The following is an 18,700-nucleotide window of genomic DNA, read 5'->3' on the forward strand; positions in this document are numbered from 1 at the left end:
CGCAGAAGAAATTTGGTCCAGTGGGTTAGTAGAAGGGAAAGAATTGTGCTGGCAGTTCATCAAGTGGTTTCACTCTTGAGGACAAAAGAATTCCATGAGCTCGTCACACATTGTTGGAGGAGGAGTCAAGGGAAAGGGGTTCAAGAAGGCAGCTTGAAGTGGAGAATAAAAGTATGTGGTTAACTTTGCATTGCAGATAAATTCATTTTGGAAGACGAGAGCAGGATCCAAGTGGTCCAGCCAGATTTGGCTCAACTGATTGTCCACCACATCCATTAAAGTCTGCATCATTGGACATAGGGGAGGTTGAGAAAGAGCAACAGTTTTAATGGGGTCGAAAGCATTGATTTTGTAGGTGAAGGTGTGGTCGAACAGATCATGAACCACAATAAACAGAGGGTAAATGCCTGAGAGTTGGGATTTTGAGTGTGCAGCTGTGAATGAATGGGGACATTTATTTCCAGGGCAGAAATAGACGAAATTAGGGTTTGGAGGGGCTAGTGGGGTTTGATTGGAGGGCAGTACAAAGACATGATCAAATATAATCTTAACTGTGATACAATGGGAGTGGTAAGGCCAGGTGAGATGGCAAGATCCAACCTCAGAGCAGGTTGAGGAAAGCAATACAAATAATTAATTACGGTGATTGCAACCATAAAAGTACATCATGTTGGTTTTCTTCCAGGCTGAAGCATCTTGCAGTTCACTGGAGCTGGAGGTGACTGCCACCCCTTCTACAATGTTGGACACACCTTCAACCATGTCTGAACCATTTCCAGCACTTCTGTATTCATCACTTCCCACACCCCCATCTCCACAATAGGATTCCTCTTGTCATTCCAGTCTACCCCAATAGCCTCCATAGCCAAAGATTATCCTCTACCATTTCTAGCAGTGCCAGCATGATGCCAACACCAAATACATCTTCTCCTCTTCTCCCCCGTCAACATTCCAAAGGGACCTGTTCTATCATCCCCAGCAATTAACCAAAAACAGACTGGCTAAGCACTTTGTGAAACACCTCTGCTCTGTCTGCGAGCAGGACTCAACCTTGTGGTCGCTTACCAGTTTAATACACCATTTTCCAACAGAGGATTCAGGAGAAACCTCTTCATCCAGAGAATGGTTACAATGTGAAATTTTCTGCCATGTGCAGATGTAGCAGTGAATAAGGCACTTATATTTAAGCACAAGCTAGATAAGTACATGACAGAGAAAATAAATTGAAGGATATGCAATAGGAGGACACTTATGTGAAATATCAACACAAATGTTGGGTGAAATGTCTGTTTTTGTGCTGTACGTTTTAGCCAGGCAGGTCAACTCTGATAGGCTGGGGCATTGCCAGTGTAAGATTATCAGTGTGTAATTCATTCACACATACTAGAAACTACATTTATTCACACACAGTAATATGTCCACATATTGCACCTTCCTAACAAGCTAAAAAGAGCGATGAACAGCCAATTTGTGCTGTATCCCTGTGATTATGTTCTGATGAATCAGAATCAACATTCCTGGCTTGCACTCAATCAATGAACTAAGACAGATAACAGTTCCTGCTGCATCTCCACGCCATCCACTGTCCAACCACTCACTACATTCTGCTCACATTGCATAAAGTGTCACTCTTGTGTTTCAGTCCAGCTCAGTGCATGATGAAAGCTTTAACTTCACACCCCTTTTCAGCACAGATTAAGTTCTGCACCACGAAGCAATTATTTATAATTTCTAAGCAACATCACTCAATTGCCGAAAGGAATCAGAAAGAGATATCATTGGATTTTATTTTTTGGTGATATTATCTAGGAATAGTAATCTTCCTTAGAAAATTCAGCAGTTTCAATCAACAAAATTCACACATGGCATTATGTGAAACATATGATGAATTCAATATCATTATAGACATCAACATTTAATGAGCTAAACAGGGTTAAAACAGTCTATTTCTATATGTAATTAGCTGATCTACACTCTAATTTAGTTCTGTTTTAACAGTCACCCACTTAGTGAATCATACCCAAATCCTTTTCTTAATGCATTGTTGTTAATGTGCACCCACACATTGAGTACAGGTTTCATACTTCCTTTTCCAATGTGTTTTTCCTTACATTTATCCACATTAAAATTCAACAGAATTTCCTCAGCCCACATGGCATTTATGTCTGTACTTTGCTTCTCAGTAAATTTGAGTATCCTTTCATTTATTTAAGTTGAGTCACCGAAGTTTTCTTTTCTTAAATGCATCCTCTCTATTATTCGCCGCTTAATTTCTTTCCTTCACACTACAGTGGCATAATAAAGTAAATAGCTCATTCCCATTATTAGAATTTGAAGATGACAAATGCATCACAAATTAAACAAATTCAAGAGAACATTATGTGAACTTAGAGAATATATATTAAAGATATGTTCTTTTTCATGTTCCTAAGGAAGAAACAATTACTTTGAGCATCACAGATGAGTTGCTGAGAAGACAACTTCTTGCGCAACGTCCTTTCTGGTCCAATGCAAAAATTGCCTCGAAAAATCTGAAGTCACATTTTTGAATCTTGTTCCTATCTAAAAATGGATATAGAACTTTAAAAATAAAGAAAGGAATAAAGACCTGCACTCATATAATGACTTTTATGGCATGAAGATATCAGAAAACATTTCACAATTAATGAGACATTGTTATGAAGTAGGAAATATTGTAATCCATTTGTGCTCTGTTACACCCCTCAAACAGCAATGATGTAATGACCCAGATAATCTGTTCAAGTTGATTTGGTTTCAGTGATATAGGTTGGACATGAGGTGTATATTGTTTAAAACTTCAAAAATATCAAGAAATCTGGTTAAAGTTATAAGTGGAGGTGTTGAAGAATTATTTAATCAAGCTCTATTATAGAAAACAACAACTCACATATAATTTAAACAAGTATTATCATCAGTGCATTTTGACATCAGGCTGACAATCTAGATGGGGGCAGTCGCTGATAAAAAGTGAAAGACTTCAAACTGGTTCATTGTTTTTTTTCAGGTAGAGGTTAATGTTGCAGAGTTGGAGATACGTTTTTCTAGTGGTACCTGACCTGGGTAATGCTTGCATTAGATTCTGGGGGAGCAACTCATATTGTCAGGTATAAGAAGTATTCTGTTCTCCATTTTACCAGAGGCATTCACCCCATTTTATTTATTTATATTTTATTATTTCATGAAATATGGGCATCACCAATAATGTTAGTGAGACTGAGCTTACGATTACTGAGTTCCAGAATTATGGTGGGATTTGAACCCATGCATACAAAATAAAAATCTGATTCTTTGGGTAATTAATCCTGAGACACGATCACCATGTCACTATCTTCTCCAATTTTAAACAGAGTGATACCTTTGCTCAAGAATAGCAGAGGAATTTGATATAGATATGTTGGGAATTTCAGGATATGATAACCAGAGTAGAATTCAAAAACAATATAATCTTTCAAATAAAAAAAACTTCTGAAATAAAGAAACATCTGTAGTTATATTTGCTTTTTCTGTACAAACTTAACAGCTGCTCAAATGGTATTACTATACAACAACAACTTGCATTTATGTAGGATCTTTAACATGAGGCACTTCACAGAAGTATTATTGAACAGAATTTGACATATAAAGACACATTAAGATGTGTAACATGGTCAAAAATGTAAGTTCTGCGAAGCATTTTCAAGGGGAAGAGAGTGAGAAATAGGGAGGGATTTCTGGAGATTAGAATTTAGGCTGTTCATGTCACAGCTACTGATGGTGGAATAATTGAAAACCAAAATAAATGTATGGCCAAAATTGAAGGAGCATAGAAATCATGGCCAGTTGTAGGGTTTTAGACTGTTATAGGGGTGTGGTGGGGCTGGGGGAACCATTAGAGAGCATTGAAGAATTTTAAAATAAGGACAGGGAACTTAAAAATTGAGGTGCTGCCAGTGCAGGAGTCAAAATAACCCAACCATGATGGATGAACATAAATTGTTGTAATTTAGGCAAGAGTCTTGCATACATTCAAGTTTATGGTTGAAAATTGGAAGTTGATGAGGACAGCATGACCCAGTCTAGTCTCAAAACAATGTGTGAGAGAGTTGTGACTGTAGCTAAGCTGAGAAGGTCATGGATGGGTGATATTGTAAAGGTGAAAGTAGATGTCTAGTGTGATTCTCATCTTGAGTCAGGAAAGGAAATGAATGGGTGTTGAGGGAACAAAGTTCATGGTGATGACTGAAGGTATTGGCTGCAGTCTTCTGTGTGTTTAAGGGGTCATATTTCCTGCTCATTCAGTACTGTGTGTTGAACAAGCAGTGTATTGTGTGCTCGACAGACTAAATCTGCCTCATGTTTCATTCAAGGAGAGGATAAAATTCCAGTGAAATACAGTGAATTTATCAAAAACTTAGATTAGATTTTATTGTCACATGTACCCGAGTACAGGAGTACAGTGTAAAGCGTAGAGTCACCATTCTCTGGTGCCATTTTAGAATACAATAGTTAGAACTAAAAACAAGAGCCAAAATTCAAAGGAACAGAAACAAAAAAAGAAAATGCCCAGATTACCATCACTGCTGGTGCCATGAGTCTTAAGCCAGGCTTACCAATGCCGCCTGCACTGGTCTCACCATTGCCATGAGTCTGTGTCTTGCCACCACTTGTGCCAGACCCACTAACGTTAAAGGTGCCATGCTCCAGCACATCACTTGCTGCAGGACCCACCTCGCTGACACCGATGCCATCTTGGAATCAACTGAAGTATCAGAGTCCACAACCTTCCTGAACAAGTGCAAGAGTGTAACCCCCTGAACCAGTGCCAACATCAGAGCCACCACTGATGCTGGTGCCACTGCTGCTCCCTGTGCTGGACCCACCAATGTCGAAATAGCCACACCCACAGTTGAGCTCCCCAACAGCAAAAGGTAAGAGAGAACTGTAAAAAAAAGTAGAAAGGAAAGGAGAAAAAAAGAAAATGAGAAATGAACAGAAGAAAGCAACAGACCAGCAAGAGCCTGAACACTGCTACTCCACCACCATCATCCTGGAATTTTAGTTTAAAAAACTTTTAAAAACTTTTAACTTTAGATTTTTTCAAACAAACTTCTAAAACTTTATTTCTAATCAGTCAGTAAACAATCACGTTGTCATAGTTGACCCCAATCTGAGCTTCTGACCACATAGGTGTTCCATCACTAAAAAACTACCAAAATTCACCACTGAGACATTGAATGACATGACCCTGGTTGTTGAAACCCTCCTTCAGAAGTATGTTACCTTAAGGCTTCACTACTTAACACTCTCCTGGCTGGTCTCCACATTCTAACCTCTGTGAACTTGAGATCATCCAAACTATTGTAGTCCTTGTCTGAACTCACAGCAAGATCCATTCCCTCCTCCACCCCTCTTCTCACTGGTTCACAGTCAAGCAATGATTTTGTTTTGAAATTATCGCCCTTAATTTCAAATCCCAATATAGTCCCTGCCAGTCTCTCTAATCTCCTCTAGCCCCATAATCTGCCAAATATGTCTGTGGTAATTCTTGCCTGTCTTGCACCCTAACTTTCATCTTTTGATGATTTTACTTTCGGGTAAGAGGATGTCAACTCGGAAATATTCTCCCCAGAAACCTCTGCTGTCCTTGTCTTCTTTAAGATCCTCCAAAAACTATCTCTTCCACATAGATTTTGATCATTTTATCTAACATCTCCTCATGTGACCCGGTGTTATATTTTGCTTTAGGCGAAGCCTTTGGGTATAGTATTTATTCTGTTCCAATGCACTATCCAAATTAATAAACTGCCGTTTGCAAAGTTGTATGTTCCAGATAGACGATGGGAGACGGATGCTGAATGGTCCTGCAGCTGCTGCCCATGCATATAGAGATCCTAAATTGGAGGGGGGCAATTCAGAGAAAGAAGCGCCTCCCTATTTGCCCCTGCTGCACTGAAAGCCCCTGTCGGTAAATAGGGAGGCTAGCTCGGGAACCCGCCCCCTAGCAGTGCAGGCGCAGGCGTGCTGAGATGCAGGATGAATGCCTGGTGTCCGGGTTGGAGGACACCCGAAGCAATAGCAAAGCACTGAGAGCCAGGGACCAGGAAGAGGAGGGGGACGACGCCGAATCGGAGACACACACACACACACAACACACACTGGAGTCCTCCACCCCATTCCCTGCAAAGTCACATTTTGTGGGGAACAGGTAAAAAAAATGCAAATAAAAAGTAAAGCAGCTGCAAACGGGCCGCGATGCGAGTGGCTGCTTAGTTGGTTGGAGAGGGATTGCTTCTGAGAAGCGGGCTTCGGTGTGCGGTGACCGAGGGGCTGTTTCCAGGAGATCTCTGGGCTTTTGGCAGGATGCCCACGTCCATAGCCTGGGAAATGTGGGCATCGTTTCTGTTTCACAAGTTCTCCAGCCTCCATGAAGACTGATCCGTGTCAGACTTTACTGGTAACATTAAATGTTTAATACTTACACCCTTGTTTGTAAATTACATATACTCACTTTGAATACGATATGGAGATAACCATAAGGTGGAGTCCGTGGTGCCGAAAATGTTTTAGAAATAACCAGGAACAAAGGTGAAATAGCGGTCATTTGGTTTTAGTGTGCTGTGTATGGAGCTCGGGTTGGATTTGAATGGCATGTTTGCAGGTCGCCGGTTAATTTTCCGGCCATCACATGCTCCATGGGGATTTCAGCACCTTGGACAGATACATCAGCAGCTCCCTGTGTTTTGAGTTCGTTCATCAGGCAATCGGCTGCTGTAGCACTCGCCCCCTTTTATAGACTTCTATATTGTGCAGATAAACAGCAATCGGGTAACTGTAATGGCAAGACAGAGATAAGGCTTCATGCATTATGCGTCTTATGCCAATCACTTCTGCAAATTAACATTTGAGCCTGAAGTATAGGTGCTTCGGAAATTCGCAGGCGGTTTACACGTGTTATCTCCACTTTGAAGAAAATTTTAACCCCCTATATGCGAAATGTTTGCAATTTAATTTATCCTTTAAAAAGTTAGCCAAACTTAAATGTTACAATACAAATAACCTTGGCTACAGTATCCATGTTCTGTTTTATATAGGCATGGAGAAATATTGCTTTAAAAATCTACAGACATGCTGACACATGTTGTCAAAATGAAAATCAGAACAATGTATATTCTGGATTGCAGTTATCTGTATACATAAATGCAAATATAAGTGTTGCCATATCTCAACTTTCTCATGAGTTAGCCGGGCTCTTCAGAAGGATTTGTTTTTAAGTATTAACCACGGTATAACCTTTGATGCATTTAATAAGAATTTGCTGTATCTGTGACAAAATAACTGCAGCTATCATCATTAATTAACAACTTGTCACATAGTGCTACACCAGATGATAACCTGGCAATGTTATTTAAGGAGTTAGGACAAGTGGCTGAAGGAAAGATCCAAAAATCCAAAATTATTTGACAAAGGTAAGTATGAAAATAAGGTGAAGGGTCTGATAGAGAATTTCAGTTGAAACAGAGACGTCTGAAGCTGAAATGGCAGGGGTTGTGTGGTGGGAGGAGATTGTGCAACATAAGTCAATGTCAGAACATTTAAGGGTGAAAATGGGTGAAGTGTTTCAGCAATGGATGAGCATTTTGTATTGAATACACTGGGGAATGAAGAACATTTGCTGACTGGTAAGAACATAGATGAAAGAGTGCAAACAATGGAACTTTAGAAGTGTTGCACTTTATGGAGGTAAGTAGTGGAGAAAATGGTAATTAAAACATCCTTAAATCTGGACAGGATGGAAGTGTGAATGAGGATCTCTGTAATTGTAAAACTAAAGGAAGGTCAGAGGAATGGGTGACTACAGAGTTTGGAAGGAGTTGGTCATTGTGGTTCTAGTTTGCTTCAAACAAGATCACTGTTAGGTTCAACCTACAAGGGATGGAAACAGTAATTAGTTTGCAGAGGATTTGACTGAAACTGAACAGATTTCAGTCTTGCTCACATTAAGATAATCACTGGATTTTTGCTTATACAGTACACGGTGAGTGATAGGTATAGAAATAGTTGGTAAGTAAAGGACTGTTGCAGAGAAGTAGAGCTATTGTCATTAGCACAAGTAAATATAGATCTTGCTTCCCACAAAATTATGTCACTCTATAAGAGCACCCTCAGAAACCTATCAATATAACACTGGAGTTTGAACAACCCTATTGTTTAGACACTGAGTTCCCTGTAGCAACTACAATGTAAAAGGAGGATGGCAAGAACAAGTGAAACATGTCTTGATATATAGTTGTAAAAAGCTGGAAGGATTATTACCATAGACCATCACAATGAACATTCTAGTAATTAGCTACAACCAGGGAAAATCTTGGAGGCAACATTGCAATCTGATTCCCTATTCAAGTACATGCGGGGAAAAATAAAAATCAAATAGTTAAAATTTGTTGTAACATAATATTTAGTTGACAGCAAAATGTTATTTGTTAATGATATTCTACCATGGCAAAAGATAGGCAATGCGTTTTAACTTCCTGGATTGAAATCTGGTGCTGTTTACTCAAATGATCCAGTTGTTTTGTGAGTGCGCAATTAAAAATTACTATTCATTCATGGAATATGGCCTAGCTGGCTGGACCAGCATTTCTTGCCTATCCTTAATTACCTATGAGAAGGTGGTGGTGAACTGCCTTCTTGGAACTGCTGCAGCCCATGCAGTATAGGTCAACGTGTTGTTAGCAAGGTAATTCCAGGATTTTGACCCATTGACGGTAGAGGAACAGTGGTATAGTTTCAAGCCAAGATGATGTCTTGGAGACAAACTTACAGGTAATGGCATTCCCATTTCTCTGCTGCCTTTGTCCTTCTGGGTCATATAGGCCACATGTTTGAAAAGTGTTGTCTGAGAAGCCTTGCTGAGTTGTTGCAGTACACCTTATAGATGGTATGCGTTGCTGCTGCTGTGCTTAACTGGTGGGTGGAGTGAATGTTTAAGTTGTTAGGTGGGATGCCAATCAACCAGGCTACTTTTTCCTGTATGGTGTCAAACTTCTTGACTGTTGTGGGAGGTGCACTCACCAAACAAGAGGGGAATATTTTCTCACATTTGTAACTTGAGTTTTGTAGATAGTGGACATACTTTGAGGAGTCAGAAGGTGAGTTGCTTGCGGCAGAATTCTTAGCCCACAGCCTGCTGTTGTAGCTACAGTAGTTATATGGCTGGAACAATTGGAGATGGTCATTGCCTGGCACTTGTGTGGTACAGCTCTGTTACTTGTCACTTATTAGCCCAAGTGTGAATGTTGTCCAGGTCTTGCTGCATTTGGATTTGGACTGCTTTACTATCTGAGGATTGGTGCTGAAAATTGATAATTGCGCAGTGAATACCCTACATCTGGCGTTATGGTAAAGGAAAGGTCATTGATAATTCAGCTGCAGAACTCCTGATGATATCCATTGATGCCCTAAGGCTGAGATGATTCACTTTCAATAACTACAATCATCTTCCTTTGTGCTAGGTATGAGTCTATCAAATAAATATTTGGACAGCCCAATACTTTTTACACAAATGTATTACTTTTAAAGTAGAGTCACTGTTGTGTAGATCAATATGGTAACTTAATATGTGTGCAGCATGGTTGTAAAAATAATAAATTAATAAATGATCTGCCATATGTTTTTAGTGGTACCTGTTAAGGTTGAACTGTTAGCAATGATGCCAAAAAGAATCCATACTCTTCACATACTACTTAGATTTTTGTGTTTACCTGAACAGTCAGCTGGCCAAAAGCAAACCATTTCGCACTACTCCCTCAATATCGCAATAAAAACATCAGTCTAAATGATATGCTTATTTCACTATGAAGTGTGAACTCATGACCCAGATGGAGAGCTGCTGATATTTTGTACAATGTCAAATTTAGCATAAAATCAATAGAACAGCAACACAATTTAGCAATAATTCCTACAAAGACCCGCTGATGCATTTCTTCCTGTTACAAATTTCCTTAGCCAGGCAAAATGTACCATGCACCCTTTCACCCACAAGGAGTCAAATTCAAATCTTTAGAAGAAACTTACTTTCTGGAGTAGAAAGCACACATTGCACATGTATCTCATATTGTGTGCGTGCAGTTTGCAATGTTTGCTGTTTGTGAGACTTCATTGTATATAAAAGTAGAAACATAGGAACAGAAGTAGCTTGTTCAGCCCCTCAAGTCTAGTATGTCATTAAGTTCAATCATGCCTTATTTGCATCTGACCTTCATTTACCCACCTTGACTCTCTGATCTCTAATACCATTGCTGAATAAAATCTAAAAACTTTTGTTCTTAAATGTTCAATTGAGCTTTTCAGGGAAGAATTCCAGATCACTATAACCATCCACATGAAAAAGTAGTTCTTGTCATCATCAGTGAACAGCCTAGCTTTAATTTTAAAATTGTATCTCCTTGGACTAGACCCCTTCATTGGAGAAAATAATCTATTTCTATCTATGCTGTCTCATCATCACCTTTAATCATCACAAATAATTGCAAATACAAGCAAAACAGAACTTATTTCCAATAATGAATAAATTTGTGATGTCTTTTCTTTCTGTCTTGTGAGCTGGCAAAAAATTCTGTATGACTAGGTTGTTTAGAGTGATAACAAATGATTGTTTCATCATTTGTAATATATCAGAATGCCAGCTTGGACTGATGAAAAGAAAGTTTATTCTCTCTGCTGTCTGTAATAACTAACATTAAAAGCATTTTAAATGGTCTCAATCCAGCTTTGATGGATTTTGCCCAAATCACTAAAGTAATGATAATTAAGCCAGCATGTGTAACATTACTCAAAAAGCAAAAGGAAGCTGATGTGGGGAGTAGATGACGATCACACTGGGCATTTGAGCTGCAAGGTTAAACTCAGCATTGAAATAAATCACTTGAAGCTTCACCTTATATTCTGTCCATTATGTGATCTAAGAGATGCAAACTGTGGGCTCTCGTATTGAAAAAGCACACATACAATATACAATTCTACTTTGTTAAATAGAAAAAAAAACTAGGCAGTTTCATTTGAACATTTAATCTCCAAACAACAATAATTTACATTTAAATGGTTCCTTTAGTATAGAAAGTCGCCATAACACTTCACAAAGATATAAAAGAAAAATAATTGCAGAGCCAAAGGAAAGAAAGATGAGGAAGAGTGGTAAATGATTGAATTAGATTTTAATGAAGGTCTTAAAATGAAGAGAGGAAGGTAGATAATTAGAAAATTTCTTTCTTTCTCACTATTTGCTTCGACAGCTGTCTTCTTGTACTAAGAACAGGGGAACAAAGATTTGCTTCTGTGAGAACACCATATCCTTTACATTATATGTACTAAACGACCATGTTAATGTCAAAATGTCCAAATTTGGTTCCACTTAACCAATTGATCAAAAATCAACAACTTTGAATTCACTATTCTGTTCCAAGATTGTTGGTCATTCAGGCTAATTATTTCTAAATAGAAAAGTATTTCTATCTCCTAGGGTGGGAAGCCCAAAACTAGAGGACCTAGGTTTAAGGTGAGAGGGGAAAGATTTAGAAAGAACCACAGAGGTAACTTTTTCATGCAGAGGGTGGTGTGTATATGGAACATGCTGCCAGAGGAAGTGCAAAGTGCAAATACTTAACTCTGATTTTTCCTCATATATGGGTAGCATTTATGACTGTCATGTTATTGTGAGCAAGAACTGAGAATGATAATGATCTATATTAAAACAGGTTACATTGTAAATAACAGTAGTATGCAGCCTATTTTCAAGAGTTGTGATACAATTATAGAATTAGACCAGCTAAATGTAGCTTCAGATTATTAAACCTTTCGGAATAGATGTATTGGGTTACCCTTTTTATCAAACTTCAGTCTTTTGTGATTTACAGGCTGGAATGCAGTTGTAAATGATGAGTTTGTGTGCAGAGATCTGCCAGTCGGAAAACTCTAACTATAATGCTGATTGGTTACATCAACGTTATGGAGTCCGATCATATCTGCATCAGTTTTATGAAGACTGTACAGCATCTATCTGGGAGCATGAGGATGATTTTCAGATTAAGAGGTCTCCAAGCAGGTGGACTTCTGTTGTCTGGAAGGTATGTCATAAGACCATCAGATAAATCAGCAGAAGTAGGCCATACAGCCCATCAAGTCAACAATACCATTCAATGAGATCATGGCTGATCTGAAAATCCTCAGCACTTTCTCCCATAATCCTTGATTCCCTTAATGATTGGAAATCTGTCTATCTCAGGCTTAAATATAATCAACTTCTAAAGAACTCTAGAGATTCACTACCCTGTGAGAGAAAAAAATTCCCCTCATCATTATATTAAATGAGCAACCCTTACTCTGAGATTATGCCCTCTAATCCTAGGTATTTCCATAAGCAACATCTCTATATCTACTCTGTCAAGTCTCCTAAGAATCTTTCAATGTTTCAATAAGGTCTCCTCTCATTCTTCCAAAATTCAATGAGTACAAGACTAACCTACTGAACCTCTTCCCATAAGAAAATCCTTCCATCCCCAGGATCAGCCTAGTGACCCTTTTCTCAATTGCCTCCAATGCCCGTATATCTTTCATTAGTCAAGGGGGCCAAAAATTTTCACAGTATTCCTGCTGTGGACTGATTTGTGTCATGTATAGTTTTAGCAACATTTATATTCCATTCCCTTTGAAGTAAACACCAACATTCCATTTGCCTTCCCTATTACCCACTGAATGCTAGATTTTTGTGATTCATACACTAGGACTACCCCCACACCCCCTAATTTTCGGTGCTTCTACAGTCTTTCTCCATTTAAATAATATTAATCTCTTCTGTTCTTCCCGTCAAAGTGCATAATCTCACATTTTCCCACACTGTGCATGTGTTGTTCTCAATATTTCTTCAATTTTTAAGCATAATGGCTCAGAAATTGCTGGAAGATAATTGTAAGTTCACGAGAACTACTAATATTCATTGATAATAATGGGAAGAGATACATCCTGTGTTCTGATAATGCCATATATTGCTGGAAAATTTCCACACTTAATTCTTCCAAAACTGAGAAAAAAAATCACCATACAGCTATGCATTTTCTAATTGTGTCATTAAATTGTTGAATGTACAAAATAAATATCAATTGTTTATGGCTGGTAAGTAACGTCATAAAGACAACTATATGATTTAGGATCCTGACATAAAATACAGTCTTGGAGGTCCAACAAGGGAACAAATAAAGTAAGGTATCACACTCCTCTGATCATAAGTTGTTACTGCAGCTTTTGAAAACTTAAAATTTAATTTCTTTTCTCACTTTTCCTTACTGTCTTTTTTCTTGTTGCTTTCACTTCCTTTATTGGATAATTATTTGGATGAAAATAACATGCAAAGATATGGGGAGCAAGCAGGTGATGGCACTCAGTAATGATGCTCCTTAACAAGCCAGAGCAGTCATGATGGGCCAAATGGCCACCTTATGTGGTGTAACACTTCTTAATTCTATAATTTTTTTGCTTTTCCATCTCTAACTTGATTATAATTCATCTCATTTTCATCTCTATTATTTGCTGCTTCTTTTCCTATCCTTAAATATTATTGCTTAAAGAGCATTGGTCCCAATGTTCAGGAAGTTCCAAGCATCCACTGGCATCACCGGATCATTATCAATTCAATTGGTTTGAATTTATGGTTTAAAACTTAAACTGATGGGTTAGGTTAAAAAAAAATACACTATGAGATGTGTTGCTTCATTAGTCTCTGGGAAAAACAGAACATTTCTGCATTAAAATGTTAAATACTAGTGCACTTCCCATTCTCAAGCTTTTAGTTCCGATTGTCTCTGTTTTCTATTAAGTATTGCTTTACAATTTGTGCTCTTACCAGCATTGGCAGCATAATACTTTCATTTTCCATTTCTAAGCACCTTAGTCTTATTTCTTTGCTTTCGGTTTGACCACAGTTATTTGGCAATAATGGTACAAAATCAATGCACTGTATAAAATATTTGGATAGAATGTATGATGCTTATGTGGGAACTTACTTGAGCAAGTTGCCATTATATGGTAGAACATCTATAATATATTTAGGACAGAAACCCAATAGTAAATGATCCACGTTTCATGTCAGAATTTGTGTAATATTTTCAAGAAACAGAAAACTTGCAACAGTTATTTTCCTTGAACAGGGAAAACAACTTAGTTCCAAAGGTACAAACATATTAAGGCATCACACTTTTCACTAACATTTGAATATGCCTAATAATGATGTAAATTAACATGATCTCATGAATACAAAAGAGCCTTTATAGTTTAAAATAGGTCAGTTCGCCCTTTTAAGCCACATTCCGAACATTAATTCGCACTGAATTACAACAGCGAAGTAATGTATTTAATATGCTGTATTTTGTGGTTGATTCTGGAACTGGCAATATTTTAGGTAGTTGTAACTGCAAACTGTCTTGCTGAATTAGTGAAGCATTAATCAGCTGTACAATGTTTTATTGTGATTTTATAGGTTGGACTTATGTCTGGGACTACCATACTTCTTATAGGATTGGCACTGATTGCAGCTGGCTATCTGGTACCACCGAAGATTGAAGCATTTGGAGAGCAGAATGAAAATTTTCTGGTAGTGGATAGTCATGCTGTTCAATTCAATGTGGCACTAGATACCTGTAAGCTGGCAGGGGCCATCCTCTTTTGCATTGGTGGGATAATAATAGCTGCTTGCCTTCTAATGTCCACCTTTGCCATGAGTTACTCTAAGGAAGAAAAATACCTTCAGCAGAAGTTTAAAGAGAGGATTGCAGAAGCCCAGGCTTCCTTCCAGCCTGTCACTAAGGTACCAGCACCAGGTGAACATAAAATCCCCATCACTTTATCTAAAGTACACAACGTACAGCCCACATTGGAAACCTGAAGTGCAAATATTAGCTCATTGTAAATTAGCAATACCAGCTCAAATCTTTGTAAATGTTTTATCACATTTTATAGAGGTTTAAAAGATGTAGCATAAGGTGCTCAATTCCTAAATTTCAGATCCATGCCTTCATTCAGTGAATCACACAAGAATCTAATGAGAGATTCAGATTTGCATTTCAATTGTACATTCACCAACATCATTCTAACATTCACCAGACTCAGAATACAGATACAAGCTCTAGAAAGTGCCAACTTGCAGAGTATTTTGTTTCCAAGTCTAATGTGAAATGGCTTTTATGTATATTTGAAATAAATTAAATAAAGTATGACTGATGACATAACTGAAGTTCTATAAGTATCTCTGATTCCTACTTTTGTCTGTATTATTTTCTAATTATTAGTCAGCCCAGGGAATTCTAGAGTTGATTCAGAAGTAAAATTGGATCAGTGATCTGAAAATACAATTTATTTATCTTTACCTTTATTGCAAGGGAGTGGAGGGTTATCAAGATTGATGGGAATGCAGATTTGAAGTTACAATCAGATCAGAATGGTGGAACATGCTTGAGGGACTGGATGCCCTACTCCTGGTCCTTGCTCCTATGTTTGTAAGAATGAATTATGGCTGGGGGCTGGGAACAGGTGGTTAGTTCACTGGGTTAAACTTGGGATCTGGATTCAAATACTTTTTCTCTGCTGGTTGTAAAGGCAATCTTAACCCCATTCTTGGGATATGGGTACATTGGACCATCTGGTCCCTACTTTTGGATTTGCTTTAAGTCTGAACAAGAACAGCGAAGTGAAAATATTGATTGATGCAGAGGTGCTTTTCACAGGTTATGACTAATCCACACCATTGGAGAGGAGTAGAGAGAGCTGCACGCTGCATCTGACTGTGTTATGCTTTTGCTTTCACAAGCTTGATGCTGATACAGTGCCTAAAATGCAAATGTACCGCACTTAGACACAGAATGGCTGAGACTCAGCTGTTCTCAGTTTAAAAAGACAACTGGTAGTTGTGTGGTGCCTTTAATGTATTAAGTGTGTCAAAGTGCTTCACAGGAGTGTTATAAAACAAAGGATATCTTAGAGAATATCCAAACAAGGACTATAAAAGTAGTGTGCTATATGTGTGCCCATTGAAGCTGGAGATCAAATGTGTTTATTTAGCTTAATGGGATTGATTGTAATTTTTTTCATACAATTAATTTGTTCAATGGATTACCATTTAAGATAAATTTCCAAAGCTTCCTGAGTGCCACATAATGTGCACAATGAACACAATCCCAAGAAAGAACAGTGAAACCGTACAGCAATGTGCTTGACCCACAGTATTGAGGCCCCTACACATACAATGCAGAAGGATGTCATTTGGCCTTTCATGCCTTTGTCAGACCTTTCTGAAAGCAATCCAAAGCTCATTCCTCTGCCTTGTTCCCTCTTCCTATAATCTTGTCCAGCAAGTCTTCTGGCAGTGGAAAGGTAGTTTTTAATTTTGCCAACTCACTGTCCTCGGCATAAAGGAACAAAAACAGCATTGATTCACTTCATTTTTAATACAGAAACATAAAGTAAAATATAGTACAACATCTGTAATCACCTGGCCAACAAAATATTGATAAAGTATTAAAATGCAATGACATATTTTACATTGGTGAAGTCCTTGAAACTGATATAATAGTGTTATTTACATGGTTTCAAAAATGCCTCGATGATTCACGTACTTTCAGTTCAAGGCATATGATGTGGACAAATTAACATCAACAATATGTGCAAAGAAATGAATCAGTTTTCCCTCACAGCTGTCAAACTGACAAAGTTTCTCCAACTTCTTCAGATGTCATATCTTTTACAAGTCATCAATGGCCACAGTCAAGACCTCAACTAAGGGTGTAAAGATATTGCACCAATGTTGGCTTGTTATTTTCTCTGATGAGTAATCCATTGCAACAAAAAGATCCCTTTCCACTGGCAGAAATACTTGAAATCCATTTCTCCAAGGTTCACTCTCGCCATGGGAATCAAAAGTCTGGGTTTTAAATAGAACCAGAATGAATAAGTGACATTTTACATTTTCATCAAATGGAAAAATCATCCTCAGTCACATAGGGATATACACTGAAGTCATAGAAAAAGGAATTGAAATAATGGTTTAGAACATCAGCTGAAAAATCAGAAAGCCATGATTACATGTGCAATGTTTAACAGTCAAAAGTGAAATGATTCAGTTAAATTTAAAAGGTCTTCCTGGCTTGGTGCAGGAGAAGAACACCATCTGTTCAGCTTCTGGAACTGTGCCAAAACGCTTGAAAGTGTATAGACCTTTGAAATCCCACTCTAGATCCCAGCATGCACGGCACAATGCTACCTAAATTGTGCAACTAACTCTCATATAGAAAGGCCAGGACAATATCTGCTGTAGGAAGTCACTGGACATTCTCTTCCAATTTTCATTTTTAGGCATAATGTTAAGATTGTTACTGGATGAAAGAAAAAACACATTTTTAATATGATACTGAGACACTCTGAACACAGAACATGTTTTCATGTCCCTTATTCCCACAACTCTTGAACAGGAGAGTTCCCAGTTATGTATTCTGTTGACCTCTGCATGAAATGCTATAAGTGTCAATGCCAGGCAAACTGCAGAAGTGTCAACAGGATAAATTTCACTCCATTAAATTTTTCCCACATACTGCTCTCATTTCAGTTCTGCACCTAGAGGCTGCCAGCAGTTTTTTTTCTATTTTCCCACTTACTTGCCTTTTTATTTGGGTCACTTTTTTAGCTATTTGCAAGTGCTTTTCTTTCATTAATGTACTTAACTTCCTTTAAACTTGGTACTTCAGTGTGAATAAAACTTTTTGTTGCATCATCCAAAATCTATTCCTTTTCTTTTCAGCAACTTGAAGGTCCTTCCTCTCCCTGCTTGGAATTTTCTCCTTCCTATTATTAAAAGGCTGATTCTTCAGCCATCAATTCTGAAGGGCACTGCCCAGAAAGTCAAGCTGTTACTTCTTGTTGGATCTCCTATAATTGTAGAATATTGCATTATGTGAAATTTGGTTACCATACATATGTTGGCATTTGAAACAAACTCATGGAATAATCCAGAACTAGAGGGTGCAGATTCAGGATAAGGGCCACCCTTTTCAAACAGGGATGAGGAGGAATTTCTTCTTTCAGCGGACAGTGATTCTTTGGAAATTTCTACCCTTGAAAGCTGTGGAAGCTGAGGAACCGAATATACTCAAAGCTGAGATAGACAAAACACTTTTAACTATAGGGAAGACAAGCGATATTGAAATAATCAGGAATCTGGCATTAAGGCTGAAATCAGATTAGCTATGATTTTATTAAATGGCAGAGCAGGCTTCAAGGAACGGAGTGGCTTGAGTTCCTATTTCTTATGTTCTTATGTTAGTAATGGTAACTGCTCACTACTCAGGAACTTAAGGACAACAAGCAGGGAATAAATAATCCTATAAACTTCCATGTATTTCGCAAATAGATTATAATTTTTCTTCCTATATCTATAGTATTTCACCGTAGGAGCGCGCAATACAATCAATGCTACACTGAGACTAAAAGCATGGAATAGTTCTTTTCTACCTCTTGTTAGCTACTAACAATATAGTGGGAAGATTTTGCAACTGTCAGGGAAAGTATAATCATGGCAAATAGAAGCAGAAATCATAATTTCCGTCAGCTGTGTGCGGGTCTTTGCTTGGAAGCATGGGAACTCACAATACACAGCGAGTAGGCC

At 38.0% G+C, this 18,700-nt stretch overlaps 2 protein-coding genes across 2 annotated transcripts in view; one reads left to right on the top strand and one right to left on the bottom strand.

The window, feature by feature from the left end:
- Nucleotides 1–6,041: 6,041 nt before the first annotated feature.
- nrsn1 (neurensin 1) lies at nt 6,042–15,220 on the top strand. The gene is made up of 3 exons (XM_020514493.2): nt 6,042–6,205; nt 11,913–12,122; nt 14,528–15,220. Exons 2-3 carry the CDS (start codon nt 11,931–11,933, stop codon nt 14,930–14,932), a joined length of 597 nt encoding a protein of 198 aa, XP_020370082.1. The 5' UTR covers nt 6,042–6,205; nt 11,913–11,930; the 3' UTR covers nt 14,933–15,220.
- A 1,304-nt stretch (nt 15,221–16,524) lies between these two features.
- Nucleotides 16,525–18,700, bottom strand: part of LOC109914884 (doublecortin domain-containing protein 2-like) — a 173,971-nt gene continuing 171,795 nt past the window's right edge. Inside the window, exon 11 of the mRNA XM_048612682.1 lies at nt 16,525–16,963. The gene's annotated coding sequence lies outside the window, so the exon portion shown is untranslated. The remainder of the gene's footprint in view (nt 16,964–18,700) is intronic.

The sequence above is a fragment of the Rhincodon typus genome, chromosome 2 (assembly GCF_021869965.1).
Source record: "Rhincodon typus isolate 14 chromosome 2, sRhiTyp1.1, whole genome shotgun sequence".
NCBI lineage: Eukaryota > Metazoa > Chordata > Chondrichthyes > Orectolobiformes > Rhincodontidae > Rhincodon > Rhincodon typus.

Coding starts and splice junctions, on each gene's coding strand:
- nrsn1 (XM_020514493.2), top strand. CDS start 11,931: ATGATGAGTTTGTGTGCAGAGATCTGCCAGTCGGAAAACTCTAACTAT. Junction 12,123..14,527: donor GGACTTCTGTTGTCTGGAAG/GTATGTCATAAG, acceptor GTGATTTTATAG/GTTGGACTTATGTCTGGGAC.